Source organism: Lissotriton helveticus, chromosome 1_2 (assembly GCF_964261635.1).
Source record: "Lissotriton helveticus chromosome 1_2, aLisHel1.1, whole genome shotgun sequence".
In the NCBI taxonomy this organism is placed as follows: Eukaryota; Metazoa; Chordata; class Amphibia; order Caudata; family Salamandridae; genus Lissotriton; species Lissotriton helveticus.
In genome coordinates, this window is record NC_136058.1 from 144,606,385 (window position 1) to 144,623,841 (window position 17,457).

At 50.8% G+C, this 17,457-nt stretch overlaps 1 protein-coding gene across 4 annotated transcripts in view; it reads left to right on the forward strand.

Annotated features, from left to right (window-relative positions):
- USP24 (ubiquitin specific peptidase 24) overlaps nucleotides 1–17,457 on the forward strand; it is a 2,099,319-nt gene that overhangs the window by 1,652,106 nt on the left and 429,756 nt on the right. For 2 of the 4 annotated variants that reach the window (XM_078670143.1, XM_078670149.1), the window contains exon 57: nucleotides 14,009–14,101. In XM_078670143.1, coding sequence (XP_078526269.1) covers nucleotides 14,009–14,101 — 93 coding nt within the window. The remainder of the gene's footprint in view (nucleotides 1–14,008; nucleotides 14,102–17,457) is intronic. The other 2 variants (XM_078670156.1, XM_078670163.1) reach the window with 1 other exon arrangement.

Below are 17,457 nucleotides of genomic sequence, written 5' to 3' on the forward strand. Positions count from 1 at the left end.
CGGTGACTTCGCCCGGTGCCATCCTGGTGCCCACTTAATCACTGGCTAGTGATTCAAGAACTTGGTCCCCTCTGCTTTCAGGTTTTCTTCTTCCTTGATCCAGGCTTGGATCCATCGAACTTTTCTTCACTGGTCGCCTGCCAGCAACTTCTTCCTTCCAGGCTCCTGGTCCGGCAACGAGATCCCCGACGTCTTTACAGACCTATGCAGCTGCAGCCCCTGGGCTAGGTAACTTCGGCACTCCGGTGTCCCAGCATAGCCTCACTATCCAAGGGTCAGGATCCACTGTCGTTTTCTCCCTACCAGGTCGGGTTCGCCCGTGAACACTAACTTTGTGAATTCTAGCTTCCATAGACTTTGTCCCGCATCCCGCGTGAGAGTGCACACTCTGCACCCGAGTCCCCTGGGCCTCCTAGTAGTAATCTAACGATTCCCTAGTCCAGTCCTAGCGATTCCAAAGCCTATTAGAACTGTTACTTACCTGCTAGTAATTCGCATTCCACTTTTAGAGTATATGGGTTTTCGTGCCCCTCGGGCATTTGTGTATAACGTGCTAACTTAAGTATTTTCGTAAGAGTTTTGTTGTGTGCCTAGCACCCTGTCCTCATAAAGAGTACAGGGTTGTTGTGATTCTAATAAATACATTGTTTATTTTCATAACACTTGTGTGGTGTCCTTTCACTGGGTGTTCAAGGGGTAATGTGATGGTAAAACAGCTGGCTTAACACGCCCTCTAGAGTCTTAGCCTTAGACTGCTCGTATCCATGCTACTAGGATAGCTGGTCTATAAGGTTGACTTACAACCAATCATCAATAAGGGTTGTTTGGACTGATATATAGTGATCACTAGAATAGTGAACACTGCACATCAGGCCAACTTCTCACATTGGTGAGCAGCGGTTGGGATTTGAGCTTGCTGTTGTTTTACCACACATGCCCTAAGAATATCTTGTGAAAGATCACATAAGTACTAAAGGTACATATAACTTAGCTTAGAATACTCTGAGTTCTACTGAACCAGCTGTTGTAGCTCCTAGGGCCTAGCACACCCTAAACTACAACTCTAGCAAGGGATCAGTAGGCAAACATATAGTGTAGGTAAGTGCACCACTTACACCTCACTAGAAAAGCATGTCTACCCAGGGAGAATCTACTGAGACTCCCCTGGTCAGTGTTGACCCTCCACAGGTCACTTCAAGATATGCAGCTCTCAGTTTCCAGGAGATGAGACAAGTCTGTACCTCCAGGAAACTGAAGCAGGGGTCTAACCCCACCATTCCATTTCTGATAGGTCTCTTAGAGACATATGATGCCAGAAAGCTTTCTCAGTTACATGAGAACATGCCAGCCTTAGAGGGAACCTCTGGGGATCCAGATCTCCCCAACATTGCTACTGCAGTTGAGGAGGAGGATCAAGAGGAACTCTCTGGGGATGAGGTAGACAAAGGTCTTGAGGTAGTCAGAAGGCTAACCAGGGCCAACTTAGACTTGCTTGGGCTAGGATCTGGGGGACCCCCAGTACTGACCCTAAGTAGGCCTAACCTTGGAGTTAGGAGAGATAGATCTCTTTCTAGGGACTCCATTAGATCTCTGCACTCTAATGCCTCTTCTCAGGGGAGAAGGAACTCTCCCCAGAGGAGATTGACTTCCCCTCAGAGAAGAGAGCATGAAGCAAGGATGAGACAAGCTAAACTGAGGATTGAAAGGGAAGAACTTGCCCTGGCCAAAGAGAAGCTTGCCTTTGCTAGAGAGCAGCAGATGTGTGGGTTAGCTCCCACTGGTGGCAGCAATCTCCCAAGAGATAGAGAGAAGGGTTTAGATACTAAACACCTGACTAAAATAGTGCCCCCCTTTAAGCAAGGGGATGACATCCAGAAATGGATGGCTGCTCTGGAGAGGGCCTGCACTGTGCAGGGCATTCCCCAGAGTCAGTGGGCAGCTATACTGTGGCTCTCCTTTGATGGTAAAGGTAGAGATAAGCTCCTCACTACAAGAGTGGAGGATGCTAATGATTACCAGGTCCTGAAAAATGCACTGGTTGATGGGTTTGGTTTAACCACTGAGCAGTACAGGTTGCTGTTCAGAGACACCCAGAAAACTCAGTCTCAGGACTGGTCTGACTTTGTTGATTGTGCCACTAAGGCTTTGGAAGGCTGGCTACTGGGTAGCAAGGTTACTGACTTCACAGGATTATATAATCTTATTATGAGAGAGCAAGTCTTAAATAATTGTCAGAACCAGTTATTACACCAGCACCTGGTAGACTCTGATCTGACCTCTCCACAAGAATTGGGTAAGAGGGCAGACAAATGGGTCAGAACCAGGATTAGGCCCAAGAACCAAGGTGGTGACCAGAAAAAGGAATCAACCAAGCCTCAAGAGAAGGGTGGGAATAAATCTACAGATCAAACCACATCAGGGCCCCAAAAATCCTCTGAGGGGGGTGGGTCCCAGAATCCTTCCAACAACCAGAAGAAACCTTATTGTTATCCCTGTAAACAGGTGGGTCATTTAAAAACTGACAGCAGTTGCCCAAAGAATAACAATAAGGAAAACATACCCCCAAGTAACATTCCCAAACCTCCTGTTACTACTAGTAGTAATCCCCCAGGTGGTGGGAGTGCCCCCAAGAATTTGGGTGCATTTACTTTGGGAGTTCCTGGGGACTCTGGCCTAACCAGGTCCCCAAACTTAGATACTCTTGTCTGTGAGACTGGCATGGGGTTTGCCAACTTCACAACTTGTCCCAACACTTTGGGCAAGTACAGACAGGAGCCCCTCATCAATGGTATAAAAGTTGAGGCCTATAGAGATACAGGGGCTAGCATCACTATGGTGACTGAGAGTCTAGTCCCCTCAAGGCAACTTTTACCTGGTGCCACATACCAGGTGACCAATATTGATGGAGTACAGAGAGATCATCCCATGGCAGTGGTCAATCTCAGCTGGGGAGGTGTCACTGGCCACAAGAGAGTGGCAGTGTCACCAAACTTGCCTGTAGATTGCCTACTGGGGAATGATTTAGAGCTCTCAGCCTGGGCTGAAGTTGAGCAAGAAACCCATTCTAAAATGGTAAACACCCATGGTAAGGTTAGTGGGGCAGTGATAGCCACAGCCCCAGTCCAAGATGTCCTCCCTGAACAGGTCAGGAGGGTTGTGCCAGTCACAACCCAATCTCAGACAACTCCCTTCCCAGAACAGGTTGTCAAGGCTGTCATGGTAACAGCCCACACCCAAACTGAGCCCCCTCCTGAAAAGGTTGGGAGAGTTGTGATGGCCACAGCTCAAACTCAGACAGATGACAGTGTTGTGAAGCCTGAAACTATGGATCACTCCACTCAGACAGAGAGTATTGAGGAGGAAGAGAAATCTCCCTCCCACCAGACTTTAGGAAAGGATCAGCCTCCTCAGGGAACTGATCTGACCCCTTGTGAAGAAACTGCCACAGAGGTAGTCAGGCCTAGCCTGGCAGAACCCCTGATGTCAGTGGACCCTTCCAAGGTGGGACCCAGTCTGGAGCAGGTAACCTGCCCCTCTCTACCCTGCCTCAGTCAGCCCAGGGCTGTAGAGGTCAGGGAGGCCAGTGTTGGACCCCAAAGGGCCCCCTGTCCAAAAGAATTTCCCAATCAGCAGATTAAGGGCACTGAAGCTAGTAGACCTAGCCAAGTGAAAATAAGACACACTCCTGAGGGATCCCCCTTAAAATTAGTTAGGGACCTCCCACAGATGGACACTGTTGGGCACAGCCAAACTTGGGACCTGAGGGCCCCAGACCTGACCTGTCCCTCCAGTAAGCCAAACAGAGGGACCCAACCTCCAGCTGTAGGTAGCCAGAGGTTGACCCTGAGAGCCCAAAACAACTCAGTCTTGGAAAGAAAGGTCTCTATGGTGGATGATGATTGGAGGAAGCTGAGCCCAAAGTTAGTGGAGCCTCACTTCAGTACTCCATTTCAGCACCAGCCTTTTTCTTTGACAGAACACACCACAGGTAGAGATTCCCTATGGTGGAGACCCTCAGACACCCTTAGGGTGAGGGATTGCTTAGTGGACCATGACATAGGGGGTAACCATGCCAGTGCTGGTACTTCCTTGAATGGCCACTTAGGCAATATAGGCTTACCTGGACAAGGATAGCCTTATCTCCTTTCGTTTGGGGGGGGGTTATGTAGGAAGGTAGATCCCTGACTATGGTTGCCCCCAACTTTTTGCCTGGTGTTTTGCTGGTTTTCTGACTTAGTTGACCTGGGACCCTGCTATTCAGGGCCCCAGGCCTACTGCTCTCTCTGTAAAATGGATTCCATGTACCTTAGGTACATATCTAAATTGGATACTGAGTCACCTTATCAGTCCCTGTACAGTGTACCTTAGGTACCCAGGGCATAGGTGTACCCAGGGCCTACCAGGGGCTGCAGCATGTATTATGCCACCCCTGGCTGGCCATCCAAATCTGACACAACTGGCTGCTTGACAGCTGGGGCAAGGTGGTGTAATCACCCTTTGCTTTAGATATAGTATACCTATATCTAACCCTAAAAATGGACACACAGATCTCCTATCAGTCACTCCTATGGCAGGCCTTAACAATCCTGAAGGCAGAGTGCTTGGAATCGTGTGAGATGGTACTCTGGCATGAGCTGAGCCTGTCTGCGGCTTTCGGGACCCATCCCTTGGCCGTTTCCATGATATCGCATACCATATACTCTTAAGTGCATTATAATCCTCGCGGTTAAATGCCAACTCTGGTATCGCTTTATCAAAACATGTCGAGTAAGGTGTCATACGAATTGGAATACTAACCCCTCGCCAATTCTGGCGACGGGGTTAGCATTCCACCCTTCTAGAGGGACACGACATGCATGTAACCTATAACCCGGTTAAAAGTCAGACAGAGCCTTAGCATCCACAAAATGGATGCTGCCACCGAGACACAAGTCTGCCCTCCTGCTGCTGGGAGTCCTCCCAGAGCAGGAGATAAGGACAAAGGGTTTCCTGCCAGGGGCGGTGCCAGCACCGTCCCAGACAGGGTTTTGTGTATTGTAGGTAGGCAGGGCTTTAGAGGAAGGTGACTGCACGTGGCACCCCGGTGCTCACTGTGCATAGGCTGGCTGGAACCAGTTCCAGGGTCACTCCAGACCCTGTGCTGGGGAAAAGCCCGCCAAGGAAGTGGGTGTAACCACCCCCCTCCTAGTCCCACCCATAGGGCAGGACTTAGTCGCGTGCCAGCCCCTTTTTACAGGATAAAGGTAGAGACTGGCCCCCTTCCAGATCAGATCATCTTTGAATCCTGAAACTACTTTCCACGAAAGGAACTCAAGACTTCTTCCTAAGATTTCTCCCTTGTGACTAAGGAGTAGTCACCCTGCATCCGCAGGCACCATCTACAGAACACTGCGGTCTGCTGCAAGTCCTTCCTCCGGAATCCGACTGCCCAGCTCGACGAGAACCGGCTTCCCTGGCACCTCTGACCTCTACCTACTTCATCAGTCACGCTGAGATTCGTGGGTGTGACGAGACCTCGAGGGACCGGCCATCTTCAAGACTGCACGACTTCTGAACAACAAGCCCGCCGAGTGAATTCCTGGTGAGTGCTTTGGGGTCCGAGAAGCCCCCACCCTGAGCAGCTCCAGCACCGAAGAGCAGCCCCCCAGCATCTCCACGATCTGCGTGGGGCCCTTCTGCTTTTTACTGCTCACCGCGTTGTTTGGCTACTAGCCCGCTGGCTTGTGGCCTTCCTGACGACGCCCGACGACATTTCTGCTGCTGGTCTGGTTGCTCCAGACTGGCCCTTGCTTCCCTCCATCGGAGAAGTACCCTGGACCCTCCTGGTCCGCCCAAGACGCCATTTTAGGTCCACCGCGTGGGCCTTGCATTTGCCAAGACTTGTTGCCCAATCCTGGGTCCAGCGACGTCGACAGCAAGAACCTTCGTGGGACAGCTCGCACCTCCATCCTGGTCGCCGACAACGCCTCCTGGTCCGAGAGACTGCAGAGCCCAGCAGCGCCCACTCACCTGACTGCGGTGACTTCGCCCGGTGCCATCCTGGTGCCCACTTAATCACTGGCTAGTGATTCAAGAACTTGGTCCCCTCTGCTTTCAGGTTTTCTTCTTCCTTGATCCAGGCTTGGATCCATCGAACTTTTCTTCACTGGTCGCCTGCCAGCAACTTCTTCCTTCCAGGCTCCTGGTCCGGCAACGAGATCCCCGACGTCTTTACAGACCTATGCAGCTGCAGCCCCTGGGCTAGGTAACTTCGGCACTCCGGTGTCCCAGCATAGCCTCACTATCCAAGGGTCAGGATCCACTGTCGTTTTCTCCCTACCAGGTCGGGTTCGCCCGTGAACACTAACTTTGTGAATTCTAGCTTCCATAGACTTTGTCCCGCATCCCGCGTGAGAGTGCACACTCTGCACCCGAGTCCCCTGGGCCTCCTAGTAGTAATCTAACGATTTCCTAGTCCAGTCCTAGCGATTCCAAAGCCTATTAGAACTGTTACTTACCTGCTAGTAATTCGCATTCCACTTTTAGAGTATATGGGTTTTCGTGCCCCTCGGGCATTTGTGTATAACGTGCTAACTTAAGTATTTTCGTAAGAGTTTTGTTGTGTGCCTAGCACCCTGTCCTCATAAAGAGTACAGGGTTGTTGTGATTCTAATAAATACATTGTTTATTTTCATAACACTTGTGTGGTGTCCTTTCACTGGGTGTTCAAGGGGTAATGTGATGGTAAAACAGCTGGCTTAACACGCCCTCTAGAGTCTTAGCCTTAGACTGCTCGTATCCATGCTACTAGGATAGCTGGTCTATAAGGTTGACTTACAACCAATCATCAATAAGGGTTGTTTGGACTGATATATAGTGATCACTAGAATAGTGAACACTGCACATCAGGCCAACTTCTCACAGATCTTCCCTGGCACAGCCACGTGGGTTGCCGAGTGATCTCCGCCTCATTCTGGGCCACGGCTGGCGGCGGACTTCGTGTCACTCCCCAAGCCCGTCTCATTCCCCCACACAGATGGATACCTTGGCGGGGGTCGGGTCGGCGCCGTTCTGGCACCGCCCCGGAGCCGGTTGGACTCCAGCTCCACTCCGGTCTCCGCTCCGGTCTCGGGTGCGGGTTGACTTGGAGGAGCCTTGTCTGGCGATGCTGAATGCTACCGACAACCTGCCTCAGGCAGTGGACTCTATGGCTCCGCGCAGGGGGTCATACCACTGATTCGTCTTAGGATACTCCTTCTCCGGAGGCAGGCTGTATATTGGTGTCCTCCTCCCCTGAGACTGGTCGCCGGGTGGTGTCTTTTTCACTGGCGCCAAAGGGCGGCTCCCCGCCCTTCCTGAGGCAGAGGTTGTGAGAAGTTGGCCTGATATATGATGATCACTAGTTCTAGTGACAACCTTGTATCAGTCCAAACAACCCTTATGGTGATTGGTTGTAAGTCAACCTTATAGACCAGCTATCCTAATGGTAGCATGGACAGAGCAGTCTTAGGCTAAACTCTTTTGGCATGTGAAGCCAGCTGTTTTACCACAATATAACCCCTTGAATACCAGATGAAAGGACACCACACAGGTTATGAAAATAAACAGTATATTTATTAATAACAAACACCTCTGAACTCTTTATGAGGTCAGAGGGCTAAGCACATGACAATCTCTTAAGAAAAATACGACAATTTGCACAAAATTACAATGGTGCCCTAGGGGCATGGCAAACCATATACTAAGTAAATGGAATGTGAGAGTCAATGGAAGAAATGGAGCTGTCCAGAGGCTGCAGGACCGCTGGGACTACGCTATCCTAACCTTGGGTAAGTAATAGGAGGCCCACGGGACGCGGGTGCAGAGTGTGAACTCACACGCGGGATGCGTAACAACGTCTATGGACAGTACAGTTCAAGTTAAAGGTAAGTACGGACAATCCTGACTAGGTAGGACTAAAACGACTGTGGAACTGGACACTAGGACAGTTAAACTACCCTTGAGCACCGAAATGCTCTCGTTACCTCACCCACGGCTGCGGGTGCATAGGTGTCAAAGTGTGTCGGGTTCTCGCGTTAAAGTCAATGGAGCCTGAAAGAAAAGATGCTGCAGGCGACCAGGAGGAAGATGTCCGGTGCGATCCAAGGGTGGATCGGTGAAGAAGACCTGAAAGCAGAGGGGACAATGTTCACAGTCACTAGCCAGTGACTGGAGTGGAACCAGGAAGGAACCAGATGTCGTCGCGATCAGGTGAAGAGTGGACGCTTGACTCTGCAGCCACGTGGACCAGGAGGTGTCTTCGACGACCAGGATGGAGGCACGAGCTGTCCCACGCAGACTCTCGCTGTCGGCGGTGTTGGATCCGGAATCGGCGTCAACAGGCCTTGGCAAAGGCAACCCACGCGGTGAGTGGAAAAAGCGTCTGGTGCGGACTAGGAGAGTCCGGGGTGCCCCTCTTTTGGAAGGGAGCAAGGGCCAGTCTGGAGCAACCAGACCAGCAGCAAAGATTTCAAGGTTCGTCGTCTAGGAGGCCACTAGCCAGCCGGCAAGTGACCAGACAACGCGTCGAGCAGCAAACAAGCAGAAGGGCCCCACGCAGATCTCGTGGATGCTGGAGGGCTGATCTTCGGTGCAGGGGCTGCTCGGGGCAGGGGCTTCTCAGTCCCCAAAGCACTTGGTCGAGTTTACCTCGGGAGTCGTGCTGGAAGCGAAGTGCAGGTTCGTTCAAGATGGCCGGTCCCACGTGTCTCGTCGCACCCACGGATCTCAGCTGTGCTGCAGATGTAGGTTGAGGTCAGAGAGGTCTGGGGATCCGGGTCTTGTCGGGCTCTGAAGTCTGGATCCTCGAGGGAAGACGACAAAGTGAAGCCGCTGGACGCTTGATGGTGCCTGCAGTTGCAGGGTGGACACTCCTTGTCCACAAGGGAGATTTTCTTCAGTCTTCTGGGGAGCAGAACGTCGAAGTCCAGAGTTTCTTCTTGTAGAGTAGTTCAGGATTAAATCTAATTTGGAATGGCACCAGCTCCTACCTTTATCCTGCTAAAGGGGGCTGTACTGCTGACTAGGTCCCTCCCCTGGGTGGGACCAGGAAGGGGGGTGGTTACACCCCCTATCCTTTGTCTGGATTTCGCGCCAGAGCTGGGGCAGGGATGCCCCAGCAACTGGTTTGAACCGGTGTATGCACAGGGCACCTTGTGTGCCCCAGGCATGTCTCATTCCTTTCAGGCCTCCCTACCTCAATACACAAAATCCTGTCTGGGGTGGTGCTAGCACCTCCCAAGGCAGGAAACCCTTTGTCCAAGCCGCCCTCGCTGGAAGGACTCCTAGCAGCAGGAGGTCAGACTTGTGTCTGTGGTGGCAGCATCCATTTTGTGATGCCAAGGCTCGAGTTAGTTTTAACCGGGGTTCACAGTTACATACATGTCGTGCCCCTCTAGAAGGGTGGAATGCTACCCCCGTTGCCAGAATTGGCGAGGGGGTAGTATTCCAATTCGTATGACACCTTACTCGACATGTTTTGATAATGCTATACCAAAGTTAGCAATAACCGCGAGGATTATAATGCACTTAAGATTATATGGTATAGCGTTATCATGGAACAGCTATTAGGACTTGGTTCCGCAAGCTGCAGACGGGCTCAGCTCAGCCACAGCACCATCTCACATAATTCCAAGCACTCTGCCTTCAGGATTGTTAAGGCCTGCCATAGGAGTGACTGATAGGAGGATATGTGTCCATTTTAGGTTTAGATATAGGTATACTATCTCTATAGCAAAGGGTGATTACACCACCTTGCCCCAGCTGTCGTGCAGCCAGTTGTCAGTTTTAGATGGCCAGCCAGGGGTGGCATAATACATGCTTCAGCCCCTGGTAGGCCCTGGGTACACCTATGCCCTGGATACCTAAGGTATACTGTACAGGGACTGATCAGGTGGCCCAGTACCAATGGGTAAATGCACCTAGAGTACATGGTTGTCAATTTAGAGAGAGAACAGCTAGGCTGTGGGTCTGATTAGCAGGCCCACAGCCAGGGAAAGTCGTAAACCAGAGAAGCAAAAAGCAAAAATCTGGGGTGACCATAGGATTGCAGACCCCACTCTCCTACAGAGGTGTTCGTCGGAAGAGCGTCAGGTCCCTCATTCTTCAGCTCCTTCTGACTTCCAGGTCTTGCTCTTACCCATCCCGCTTGGCCTCGGGGACGGTCACCTTAGTTTGCTGCCGTCGCCCACAGAGGAGCTGCTTTCCCTACCGCGGGGCCCTACGGAGGCGGGTGCGGCCTTCGCTCATGCTGTGTCCATGGCTGTGGGCATTCTGCATATGGGTCACCCGGTGGCTCACTTTCCAGCGGACCATCTGTTGGAGGTCCTCCACCAGGGCTCTAGTGGGAGGGAAATCTTGCTTCCTTTTGAAGGTTCCCTCCTTGACGGGGGCTTGGAGGCGTCCTGCCTCACGGGACCCGGTGCGTCAGCATCTTCTGCACCGGCACCGCGTGACCCTGCGTGACTTTCCCTCCACCCCTCTGCCTCCAGTCCTCTTTTGCGGACTGCTTTTCTCTCCTGGCCACCGCTGTTGACCCCGCTTTCTCGAGAGGCCTGCTGGCTGGACTCTTGGGGGCGCAACATGTTCGCCTTGAGCAGCAATGCCCTGCGTGCCCTGAACATCTTGTGTGTGCTGGCTTGGGCCTCCTCCTGTTTGTGGGACTCGGCTGAATCTTTTGGATCGGCAGCGTCCCAGGAAGGTGGTCAGGTAGATTTACAGCATCATGCGTCGGATGGCCGGGAGCTTGCGGCGTTTATTCTTCGCTTCGCTCGGGACATCTCAGAGGTGCTGGGCCGGGCAATGGCTTCCTTGGTCGCTCTCCGTCGCCATGCTTGGCTTCGGGACGGAGTATTCCCTGAGAATATTCGGGAGCGACTCATTGACCTTCCGTTTGATGGCGACCCAGAGGCTCTTGGCAGGGCTCCGTCCTCCTCCTGTACCTTACTCTCCTCCTCCTCCGTCCCCTCCTCAGTGACTCCTGAGTTGGGTTGATTCTGGGCCTTCTTAGGCCACTTGTTCTGGCTGTGGAGTGCGTTTTTGACCATTACGTCCTGTTTTGGGACTTTGGCATTGTTGGCTGCTGGACGGCCCTTTTGTTTGTGTGTGTTTGGAATTGTTCTGCAGACTTTGCCCTGAGATTAGGCCTTCTGCTTGCTTGAGCTGCTTGTCAAGCCTTTCACGGGGGTGTTTTGTTCCCCGTGGCTCTTTTTCGTTTTTCCTCTGCTGCGGAAATGCATATTTTGGGACTTATCGTACCCTAGTTGGGGTAGTGGTAGCTGTCATATGGCTTGCGCTCTGCTGGAGCGTTCTGGTCGCCTTTGGGTGCCTGTTCTCCATAGCGGATGTGTAGGTTGCTTTGGTCCTTGAGGTCATGTGCGCAGCCACTTGTAGTGGTGTGCCCGGGCATCTCCTCCTCTCCCTGCTCCTACCCTGAGGTCTGGGATGATCCTATGTTCTCCCTTGCCAGGCGCCATCTACTCTCCCTTCCTGGGGCCTCAGGCTGCTGTTCTTGCGGCTTGGACTGCCAGCGCTGTTCTGGCTGGCAGGTTGTTCTCCACCTCGAGTGGGTTTGCCTTCTTTTCCCCTGCTTCCTTGGGCCTTCTAGGCTTCTTCTTCTTCTTCCTCCCTTCCTGTATTGGCGTTGGGTGGAAGCTGTGTTGCCTTGTGGGGCGGTGGGGTGCTTCGGCCTCTCCGACTTTGCCCTCTGCTCCTTCCTACATCCTTTGTGGTCGGTGTGGGTCTGCTTGGGGGGGGGGGGTCCCCTTGCCTGGCCTGGCAGGGACGAGGTACTACCTGGTCAGATCTGGTTCCCTGTGGAGCTCTCTGTTCTGTATTGGCTGGTGGGGTCCTTTCGCAGACCCTCCTTCCCGGGGGTATTTCTAGGGTATCTATTCTACGTGACGGAATCTACATCTAGTAGTCTCTATCAGATGTACAAGTTACTTACCTTCGGTAACTATGTATCTGGTAGAGAGGATTCTAGCCGCAGATTCCTTCACGGCCCGCCCTTCCTCCCCTATTCTGCGAGGACCCTTGGGTTGGTCTTCAGTACTTACTCGCCTCCCGATGGGGCGCTGTGGCTCCGTCTGGGGGCAGTTTATTCCTCCTTGGTTCTTGGAGAATAGAGTTCCGGTGTTCGGTGCCCTGCTGCCCTGGCTACTCCAGGCTTGGGGAAGATTGCTTTCTATCCCTGCCCTCCCCGTGCTATCCCCTGATTAAGTGTCCTCTGGCCATGTCTTGCCTTGTCCCTTGGGTGGTTGCCCTCTTTGTTGGGGTGGCTTGGAGGGTGGTTGTCCCTGTCTGTCTTGGGACTGGTCCCGTTTCTCTGGATGGGGTTGTAGGTTTACAATGTGCACCATGACTTTACGCATTTTCCTTGCCTCTGGGGCATGGGAGTGGGAGGCTGTCTATGTGTTGACAGGGTGACTGCGCAGGGCTCTGCTCGCTCTTTCTTCTTTCCTGTCTTTGGATTCTACATTGTTGCCACTATCCTGTGTGGTGATGTTAGTCACTGCTTCTTTCCAAATTTTCTGCTCTTCGCACACTGTTCCCACGCTTCCACAGTTTTTTATCTGGTGATTCTGTGTTGTGGTGCAGAAAAGTCGTCCGAAGTAAACTGACGTAGGCTCGCCGGGGCGGGTCTTATGTTCCCTCGCTGACGTCACGTGCGCGGACGACGCCTGGGCGGGGTTGCGTGATGTCGTCACGCCCCCGGCGTGCAGGGATGCTGTGGCAAAAAAGTTTCCGGATCCAGTCTCATGCCTGGGGATAATTCGACTTGAAGGAATCTGCGGCTAGAATTGTCTCTACCAGATACATCGTTACCGAAGGTAAGTAACTCGTACATCTGTAAGAGACATATATTAGTTATAGATTCCTTACCACCCCTCCCATTCTCCCCGTTCTGCGAACTGACTTCTAGAGTAAGGGACTCCCTTTTCAGGGCCCTAGTTTTGTGCACAAGTGGTCAGTGCCTTGCTCTGCGCTTCTTGCATGGAATGTTGTGTAAGAGAACTGAAGCCAGAGCGCAGGGGCGGCGTCTAAGTAGATACTACAACGTCATCCCAGCGATCACGCCGACGACGCCACCAACAGACACGCAGGGGTACTGCTGAGAATTTTTTTTCCGGATCCAGTCTGATGCCTGGGGGTAGTTCTAAGGTAAGGAATCTATAACTAATATATGCCTCTTACAGATATATCGTTACCGAAGGTAAGTAACTTGTTCTGTGGGGGTCCACCGAAGTCAAAAGGTTAAGAACCACTACTCTACAGGATTCACCTAACTTTTGAATCAGACATTGGATTTCCTTTCTGTGAGATACTTTTATGATGCCACCCTTGAATGTTATTGTGCCTGAACTGTTAATACATGTAAGAGACCTAAACTTAACTCTTAGATAGCTGTGATGTCATATTTATGTGCATAACTATGGTTTCAACATGTTTAAATAAACATTCTTACAAAAATAAATATCAATGAGCAGGCACAGAGTTTAGAGGTGTATCATATATGTCGAGGGGCCAAGTTGCAGTATGAACACTTGAAATACACTGTGGTGCATACAAATGAGACAATGTGTAGGGATCCAGAGAATTGGGAATCCTAGATTGGATTGCCAACAATAACCTTAGAGTGCACAGGCTGAAGGTTGAAGGCCGTATGAATTCCTGATTATATCAGTGCGGATAACATTTTGGGAGTAGGCTAAAGGAGGGCGTGGGCTGGGGGCGGTTTATGAAATGGGGTAAGTTGTTAAAGTTACGTAGACTGTATCCATTTCTGAAAGATAACACTATGTCCCTCTTTTTGCGTTGTGGAATTTTTCAAGGCCGTCATAAGTAGAATAAACAGTTAAGCTCAGAAAACCAATGCAACAGTTTGCTTTATTTCTTATTTCTTAGTAACATGTCTGTTGACATTTTTGGTAAAGGAAAAATGTGAAATCCTAATAATTAAAGTATCATTCATAAAGAAAACTTTCTTTAGCAGGGTTTGAGAGCCAGTGATCTTCTACTCAAACATTCTGCCCTCAGGCACATGATCAACTTCCTACTTGGTCCCAACTGGCAGAACAATCAGGTATTGTGTTCTACTGAGATCTTACCAAATCTTAGATTTGTAGTGCTCATTATATAGTTCTGAAAAATAGATGCTTTACTGTGTTCTTTGCTTTGATATCGGCAAGTCTCATATGCGAGTTGTAAACCATCAACGTGGATGTTTGATGTTGGATGCAATGTCTGATGAAAGGTGACATTTTAGGGTGTTCCTCAGCCTCTTTGCTGTCTGTAGCCTATCTTGTTAAAATCATCTCATTCTGTGAAACCTTTCTGAGTATGATCTGTGACAGCTTTGATTCTCTATACCTCCCAGCACCATGTTTTATTTAAAAACATACTTTATTGTTTTTTGTAGTTCCATGCCATGCCACCACATTACATCTTTATAATACCAGCAGACAATTTTGTAATTAGTTACAAATATCCATATCATAATCCTGCTTTGACCTATCCGTACATAAACTTCTTATGCAATAATTTCCTCAGTTCACGTTTCCTTCTGCACAGCGGTCCCAAATGATGATAATGCATTATCACAGTAACACAATAAACATTCCCAAACTCCCCCCTCCCTCGTCTCACGCGTATGTCTTAATCTTGCGCATCTTTATCGTTCGATAAGTGCTCCTGGTGGATCCCTGCGTTCACACCCCACACCCCCCTATTTGCGCGTCGGGTATATGGTACAGCCACCTTCCTATGTAGTCAGCGGTATACTCTCCTAGGGTCTTAAACATCGTCTATGGATTTAATGGCTTCTAGTATCACATCCCATTCCAGCGCTATTGGTGTTTTCCGCAGGCCCTTCAGTTCTTCTCTACGTAGCACCGCGCTCTCCGCTGTGCCCCAGCGCAATAATTCTGTGTGCCAGGCCGTCACGTCCGGGGTTTTCGTGATTTCCATCTTATGGTTATATTACGTATAGCTAAAATAAGCGCTAGGTTTATATATCGGTATTGCACCTTGTGCTTAGACATTTGTTTGTGGAGCCCTAAAATGCATTCCTCTATTGTGTTCTGTATTTCCCGGCTTGCCGCTTCCCCTGTTCTCTGCCTGACAGTGTCCCAGTATCCTCGCACTTTTGGACAGACCCATAACATATGTAATAGGTTCGCTACCTCCGACAAACATCTCGGACAGTGATGCTGGGTTTGGGGGAACATTCTATCTAGTTTATGTGGAGTAAGGTAAGCCCTGTGCAACACCATTGTCTGTATGAACTTGAATTTTGTGTTCCTCGATGTCTTCCTTGGGTGGTTCAGTATCTTCGTCCATTCTTTATCTGTTAGATCCCTTCCTATGTCTCCCGCCCATGCATTTCTTACTTTGTCTAGAGTGGTTCTCGTATGCGAGCTAATGCCTGTGTAGAGCCATCTTATAAGGTGTCTACCTCTACCCTTATAATGTACCATCTTTACCAATTCATTGGTAGGGGGCCCTTGCCTACGTGGGGCCCAGTGCGTTTTTATGTATGTCATCGGTGCTCGTGTATTATGTATAAATGTGCCGGGACCCCAGCTGCATTGACAAAAGTATCATAGTCCAGCAATATTCCATCTCCAAACAGATCTGACACCGTGCCTACCCTTGCCTCCAGCCAGGGCTGCAGTTTGTGTTTCATGAGTGTGCCTCCCGCTAGCGGGATTCCCAGTAAAGGAATGTTCTCTGCATATGCAGGGTTTGTTTGTGTATATTGTCACGCCGCCTTCCAGCGGCCAGTAATGGGGGAAGGTTTCTCGGAGGTCTGCTACCTGTTAATATTAGCCCGTGTCAATCAATCATTACCATTTGTAAAGTGCGCTACATACCCGTGAGGGTCTCAAGGCGCTGGGAGGAGGGGGGGTAGCTACTGATCGAAAAGCCAGGTCTTGAGAAGTCTTCTCAAGGCCAGCAGGTCCTGGGTCTGACGTAGGTTGGTAGGGAGGGTGTTCCAGGTCTTGGCGGTGAGGTAGGAAAAGGATCTGCCCCCGGCGGTGGTTTTCTGGACGCGTGGAACAGTGGCGAGGGCGAGGTTGGCAGAGCGGAGGCTGCGGGTGGGTGGGTGGAAGCTGAGTCGGTTGTTGAGGTATGATGGTCCGGCGTTGTGTAGGGCTTTGTGTGCGTGGATGAGGAGTTTGAAGGTGATCCTGTTGTTAACGGTGAGCCAAGGCAGGCCTCTCAGGTGGGGTGTGATGTGGCTGCGTCGGGGGACATTGAGGATCAGTCGTGCCGAGGCATTCTGGATGTGTTGCAGCCGTCTCAGGAGCTTGGTTGTTGTTCCTGCGTAGAGGGCGTTCCCGTAGTCCAGTCTGCTGATGACCAGGGCCTGGGTGACGGTTCTTCTCGTGTCGGGGGGGATCCATTTGAAGATCCTGCGGAGCATTTGAAGGGGGTTGAAGCAGGTGGCGGAGACGGTGTTGACCTGCCTTGTCAGGGAGAGGGTGTACTGTAGTGTACCATTGTCTATATCCGTCTCTGTGTACCCTATTTCCTGTAAGTTGCGTCCCGCTGTCCAATAGGATAGCCACTGCAGCTGACACGCATAGTAATATGCACGCAAATCTGGGACTCCTAGGCATCCCATTCGTGTGCCCACCTGCAGCTTCTTCGGGCTTATACGCCTTCTACTGGTCCCCCAAATAAGTTCAATAAGCATCGTGTTCAGCAGTTTAAACGTGGCTTGCGGCACGATTAATGGTAGATTAGTGAAATAGTACAATAGCCGTGGTAGTAGCACCATTTTCGTTAGAGCCACCTGCCCCATCACAGATAGTGGCATTGCCGTCCAGAAAGCAATGCTGGATCGCAGAGCTCGGATCACTTTGTGCAAATGTCCTATAAATTTGTATCCCTAAGTATTTAAAGGTTGTCGGGCCACCACTAATTAAGCGTCTCCAAAGTCTATACCTGCAGTGGCTGCATGCTCTGTGAAGTAGAAAGCATTTCCTCGCATTAATGGCTAATCCAGACACAGTTTCAAAGGAAACAGGTGCAATGAGTTTCCCAACAATATGCCCTGATCTGTGAACTCCTTTCGCAGTTTTATGGCTAATGGTTCTAAGGCCAATATGAAAATAAGAGGCAATAGGGGACAGCCCTGCCTAGTCCAGTAATGTATGGAGTATTCCTCTGAAGTGTGGCTACCAGTACGGGCTCGTGCCATAGGTGCCCACGTATCTGAAAGAAACAGGTTAGTATTAGATTCCTTACCTTAAAATATCCCCGGGCGTCAATCTGGATCCAGAAACTTTTGCGTAGCAGTACCCCTGTGCGCCGGTAGGCGTCGTCTACGGCTCCGCGTCCGTCGTCGGCGCCGGGATGACGTTGCCAGAGTTCTTAGACGTTGCCCTCGCACGCTGACGTCAGTCCGCGCCTGCAAGCGCCGATCCGGAAAAA